General features: G+C 36.1%; 1 protein-coding gene across 1 annotated transcript; it reads right to left on the bottom strand.

Moving 5' to 3' along the window:
* Nucleotides 1-586: 586 nt before the first annotated feature.
* Nucleotides 587-6877, bottom strand: LOC306878532 (serine/threonine-protein kinase SBK2-like; the record flags this gene model as incomplete). The annotated part of the gene is made up of 4 exons (XM_079430971.1): nucleotides 587-1288; nucleotides 2282-2484; nucleotides 2615-2759; nucleotides 6872-6877. The coding sequence occupies 4 exons, from the start codon at nucleotides 6875-6877 to the stop codon at nucleotides 587-589; spliced, it is 1056 nt and encodes a 351-aa protein (XP_079287097.1).

Genomic DNA, 6877 nt, shown 5'->3' with positions numbered 1-6877 from the left:
TTAAACCGTTTTCAAAATTGATAATAAAATAAATGTTTGAGCACCAAATCAGCATGCTAGAATGATTTATGAAGGATCATGTGACACTGAAGATTGCGGAATATTCAGCTTTTATGTATTAAAATAGAAATTCATGTATTAAAATCGAAAACGGTTATTTTAAATTGTAATAACGTTTCATGGAACAATATTGCTGTTTTTGATCAGATAAATGCAGCCTTGGTGAGCTTAAGAAACTTCTACCAAAAACGTAAAAAAAATCAACCCCAAACTTCTGAACAGTACTGCATTTATATAATTCTAAATATTTTTTTAAAATATATAATTGAATATATAAAATATATTATATATGTGACCAAATTACATAAAGAACTATAATTTTGAATAATTATAATTATATGTATTTTTTTTAATGTAATTACATTATTACTTGTACAATTGCCCAAACACTTCTGGTCCACTGTCCAAGTGTCCAAGTTTCTCCAGTTTTATAATATAAAAAAAATTATATTCCAAAATATAAATGCTATATAAAATCTTGAAAATAAAGTACATCTGTTTATAATATTACTGTCGTGCATGAACTTTATCTCTCTCTCCGTCCCAATATCTCTTTTTCCCCTTCTACCCCTCCTCTCTCATGCATCTTTTTGGCCTCCACTTGTGCCTCCTGCTCTCTCCTCATCTCCTCTTTCTCTGTCTTCAGTAACCAAGGTCCCCCGAGGTAAGACAGAATCTCATCAGGCCCAGGGCGAAGCCGGGGCAGCGGGTTCAGCAGCTTTCTCAGCAAGGTGAGAACGAATGAGCTTAAAGAGTCAAAATGTGGGGGCACCTCAATTTCAGCCTCAGTGTCTTGTGTCTCCTCTCTCTGCTGGATTCGGTTGAACCAGTCTCTGTACTTGCAGTAGGAAAGGTCATCAGAAGTGCTCTCCTCCCAGGGGAAGCAGCTCGTCAGCAGGCAGTATATGAGGATCCCCAAAGCCCAAGTATCCAAACTGGGCTCCACGGACATCCAGACGTCCTCCGCTTCCTCTGCATCGCTGACTGTCTTGGCGCCCTCCACCTCGGGCACACAGAAAGGGGAGTTGTACCATACAGCACGGACCTCAGTCCCCTGTGCTCGCACCAGGCCAAAGTCACCCAGTTTGACCCAGCGACAAGTACGGTCACACAAGAAGATGTTCTCTGGCTTGATGTCACGGTGCACAAAGCCAAGAGAATGGAGATGAGAGACAGCACCACTCAACTGAGACATCACACGCTGTGCAGACTCCTCACTCAACCCCTCCTACAGAAAAAGAGAAAGCGATTGCTTTATTTATTTATATATATATATATACTGATAATATTTGCATTGCTGTTTTATATTTTATGATGATGATGATGATGATTATCATTATCATTGAATTTCTTTCTTTCTTTCTTCACTTCTTTTTTTCTAATTATAATTAATATTTTTATTTATTCATTTATTCCACCTTATTTACCTTTGTTCAATATTATTACTATTTCTATATTTTCATTTATTATTATTATTATTACATAGAATAATTAGCCTATATATTAATGTAATAATATATTAATAAGATTTTTTCATTTGAAAATTAATCTTATTATTGCAATTCGTATGTTTGTTTGTTTGTTTGTTTGTTTTATTTATTTATTTCACCTTATTTACTCTCTTTTCATTATTGTTGTTGCTATTTGTTCAATTGTTGTTGTTATATTGATTATTACATTACTGGTAACTTATTTTCATTTATGTATGTATTTATGTATTTTCTTTTCCTTTCAATTTATTTGTTGTATGTATTGATGCTTTGGAAATATTATTTATTCTAATACAGGAAAGAGTGATGAGATGACGGAAGATATGTGTGTTCTGTATTTGTGCTCTTCAGCGGTGCACTAAGTACTTCCATTAAACAGCATTAATGTATTAAGGCTGATGATAGGAGCTGTTGTTTTTGGCAGGAGAATGAGAACAGGGAGTGAGGATATCAGACAACAAGTACGTGCCTGAATAATCATACGTTGTTCCCTGGAAAGACGTCACTACGAAAAAAGCTCCACTCGTCATGCATGCAAGCGTCATCATAATTTCGGTTACAGCCCAGAGGGACAACCAGGACCATTGTCCCGGGCCCTGTAGAGGAGGAGCCACTATAAGGTTGTCTAATGGTCATTTAAATCACTTCTGAACAACTTGAGGGTGAGTAAATGATGACAGAATGTAAATTTTTGTGAAACTGAAATCAGTCAAGTCTACTGTTTTACTGACCTCTGACACGATGACATCATACAGGTTGCCATAGAGACCAGCCTCCTGGGCAAAGACATAGTGAGAAGGAGTGGAGTAGAAGATGCCTAGAGCCCGCGTTAGAGAAGGGTGTGTGCAATAGGAGACGGAGAGATTGTATTCCCGCAGGAAAGCTTGTAGAGTGGTGGAGCGGCGGGGGAAGAACTTCAGAGCCATTGGTGTTCCTGGAAGTTCAGAGATTGCTTAAGTTAGAAGTGCTTCGCTTTCACCAAATATACATCCTGTCTTGTTTGTCACAGTGCTATTAGTCTAGAGCTCAACATGAACCAAACAGGCGAGCACAAATCAACTGACCTCTCCTCTGATGCACCGCCAGCATCACTTTGCCGTACGAGCCCTCTCCCAGCTTTTTGATGAGCTTGAAGTGCTGTGATGTCACCAGTGATGTCATGGACTGAGCCGTGAGGTAGCACAGCTCGTCCAGTTCTTTAGGTGCAGTCTGACAACAAAACAACAGCAAAATTTTAATCTTGCAATGATCATTGTCAATCAGTAGGCTGTGTGAAGCCTCCACTTTTGTTTTATGAAATCTTTATAAAAATTTAAATTGACAATTATTAAAAATAAGCTGATACCCAACCAGTTAGAATTAATTTGATGGAAAAACAAAGGATTTGATGTTCAGAACAGAAAAACAACTGTAATTGCTCATTGCCCCCTGGGGGCATTTTACCCCACACACTATGTTTGGGAAAAAAATTATGTCATTCTGAAAATATAATTATATTTTTATTAAACAACACGTACTCTCTATCTACAGGCCCTACTGTTCTCATATCATATATAACTGTGATGTTTTACAAAACAACAAACTTTAAAACACTTTTTTTCTTACTGCCGAAAATTAGATCATTTACTGTGAAATCTGTTTTCTCTCCTGTACACTCTTAAAAATAAACGTGCTTCAAAAGGTTCTTCAAGTGATGCCATAGAAGAACCATTTTTGGTTCCACAAAGAACCATTCAGTCAAAAGTTCTTTAAAGAACCATCTCTTCCTTAACTTTTTATAATCTGAAGAACCTTCTTTCACCACAAAGAACCTTTTGTGAAACAGAAAGGTTCTTCAGATGTTAAAGGTTCTTTATGGAACCATTTAGACAAAAAGGTTCTTCTATGGCATCATGAATGTACATGAGTCTACATCACCAGCGTAAGCTTCATGGTGAAAACTTGAGTGGCCTAGCCAGTCTCTAGACCTTAATCCCATAGAAAACCTTAATGACTTGGAGAGGATCTGCAAAGAGGAGTGGGACAAAATCCCTCCTGAGATGTGTGCAAACCTTGTGGCCAACTACAAGAAACGTCTGACCTCGGTGATTGCCAACAAGGGTTTTGCAAGCAAGTACTAAGTCATGTTTTGCGAAGGGGTCAAATACTTATTTCACTCATTAAAATGCAAATCAATTTAGTGTTGAGTGGGGGGAAACGCCCCCCCCCCCCCCCCCCCCCCCTACTGTTTTTCCCAAAATAACCACAAGATAAAGTCAAGATAAATTTTTATTGCAACTATGGACTATGCTGACAAGAGTGATGTAGAAGTTTTTACCATGAAGCTTACGCTGGTGATGTACAGGAGAGAAAACGGATTTCACAGTAAATGATCTAATTTTCGGCAGAAAAGACAAATTGGTTGCTTGAGACAATGATCAATTAGACAAAAATCCATAAGTGTGCAATTAAATGGCATCCATGTATTCCAGAGAGCCATGTAATAATATTAGCTGTCAGTTCTTTCACCAGCCTTCACCTTTATGTCAGACAGAGAATGGTCAAACAATACCATAAGCCCATTAACACCTCGACGTCCCTGAAATAGCTTGGGTGTATATTACAAGTGAGTTTTACATAACAAAAAGCAAGCAGCTCATGTTTACATTACACCCTATACGTTTATAAGGGACATTTGTTGATTAATGTTCCTAGAAGTTCCAGAACCATCAAAGAACATGTAATTGTGGTATTCAGTTACGACTTTATAAGTCTGTGATGTAGGCCTGGTGGAGCGGTTGTATGAGTGTGTTGCTAGGCACTGAGAGCAGCCTTTATCTTATTGATAGACGTCTCTGGCAGTGGCCTTTGATAAGGTGCCAGGACTGGTGGCTTGTTACATTTTCCATGTAACCTTCATGTCTGCAATGTACAGTAAGACTAATGTTGATTTTAAAACTGAATTTTAAGAATATCCTCTGTGTTTTGCTGTTAGGCATTACAAACTTTTTTTGTTGTTACCCATTCAACCCCTTGTAAATAGTTTTTGAAACCATATCACAATTTTCTAGCATTGATTAACCATTCAGAATACTTTTGAAATACAAAAGTATTGTAAATCCTTTTGTACATCTATCTATCTAGCTGTCTGTCTGTTTGTCTGTCTGTCTAATCTGATTTTAGTCTCTTACGCTCACCAGTTGCCAAGCTTCGAAGCATGCTACCTGTTTCTGATGCAGAAAAGCTAGTTCGTGCATTCATGACCTCTAGACTGGACTATTGTAATGCACTGCTAGCTGGTTGTCCTGCATCTTCAATAAACAAGCTACAGATAGTCCAAAATGCAGCGGCTAGAGTTCTTACCAGGTCAAGAAAATATGATCATATTACCCCAATTTTACAGTCTCTGCACTGGCTACCTATTCAGTTCCGTATCATTTACAAAATATTATTACTTGCCTATAAGGCCCTAAATGGTTTATCTCCTGCGTACCTAACTCGTCTTCTACCACGCTACAATCCAACCTGCTCCCTAAGGTCGCAAAACTCTGGACTTTTGGTAGTACCTAGGATAGCAAAGTCCACTAAAGGAGGTAGAGCTTTTTCACGTTTGGCTCCCAAACTCTGGAATAGCCTTCCTGATAACGTTCAGGGTTCAGACACACTCTCTCTGTTTAAATCTAGATTAAAGACGCATCTCTTTAGCCAAACATTCACATAATGCATCTTATAATCTTTTACTGTAGTATATCTGATCAAATGTACATTATTATTCTTTAGCTTGGGTTGAACAAATCATTTTTGCTTAGATGGAACAGCAGCTACGCTAATTATGCCTCTATTTGTTTCTCTGTTTCTGCCACGGGATTAGCATCCTGTGGTAACAAGGAATTACAGAAGTTTCAGTCTGGATCCAACCTTTAAATGATCTGAGATGACCGAACACCTGAGAAAGATGATGCCAACCCCTCAGAGGACTTCAGAGGATGGCAACGCTCAGACAACATACAGAATTACCAAATTTTGCCATAAGTTAAATATATTAAGGTTCTGCAATATATAAATATATTGTGGAAACTTAAATTCCTGTAGAGCTGCTTTGCAACTATTTGTATCGTAAAAAGCGCTATACAAATAAACTTGAATTGAATTGAATTGAACCAGTAATACTGTGAAATATTATTACAATTTAAAATAAAATAACTGTTTTCTATTTGAATTTTTAAAATGTATTTTATTCCTGTGATTCAAAGCTGAATTTTTAGCAGCCATTTCTCCAGTCTTCAATTTCACATAATCCTTTAGAAATTATTATAAGCAGATTTCTCAGTTATTATCAGTTATTATTGATGGTCAATTAATAATAATGGTTCTTATTCTTTTTTCTTTTCTTAGGATTCTTTGATAAATAGAAATTTCAAAATGAAAAATCTTTAATAACATTCTTAATGTCTTTACTGTCACTTTTAAACAGATTAATGTATCCTTATTTAATTACTTTTTTTAAATCTTACTTAACCTATGGTTTCCACAAAAATACTAAGCAGCAAAAACTGTCTGCAACATTGATAATAAAAGAAATGTTTCTTCAGCACCAAATCAGCATTTAATTTCCAAAAGATCATCATGACACTGAAGACTGGAGTAATGACTGCAGAAAATTAACCTTTGCCATCATAGGTGTACATTACATTTTTTATTAGATATTTTAAATACAAAACAGTTGTTTAAGTTGTAATACTAATTCACAATATTACTGTTTTTGTATTTTTGATCAAATAAATGCATCATTTTTGAGAAAAACATAAAAAATCTTAATCAGAAAATTTTGATCAGGATATTGTACATAGTGTGAAACTCAACCATCCTTTCCCATTTAATTGCAGTGACGACCCTGCATTTTGTATTTCAAAATTATTTTGAATGAGTTATCAGTGACATGCAATATGATATGTGCAGTATGTGCTGCTGAGAACGGCTGGAACGCTTCATATTAACCACAGGTGTATAACACAGCATTAAAGGATCTAGCAGGATAAAACCTGAAATGTTTTTCAGTCATGATTTACTTCTGTAAAGCTGCCATTCACATACCATTAGTGAAATTAGCAATGAATGTTTTCATTTGTTATATTTTAACAAGTACATATGGTGTTTTGTGAATGGCAGCTTTAGATTGCATGGCATTTCAAGTTTTATCCTGTTAAATCCTACATATATTTATATGTCGTAGTCTTACATATTTTTTATATTATTTATTCATTTCTGGTAACAATTAAGTACTTGTTAATGTGTGTTGTTATGAAATGGAGAATTTTCCATAAGAGCAGTATTTGACTCACAGTCAT

This window comes from Barbus barbus, assembly GCF_936440315.1.
Source record: "Barbus barbus genome assembly, chromosome: 12".
In the NCBI taxonomy this organism is placed as follows: domain Eukaryota; kingdom Metazoa; phylum Chordata; class Actinopteri; order Cypriniformes; family Cyprinidae; genus Barbus; species Barbus barbus.
Note: the sequence above shows the minus strand (reverse complement) of the source record. Positions and strands in the feature narration are given on the sequence as shown.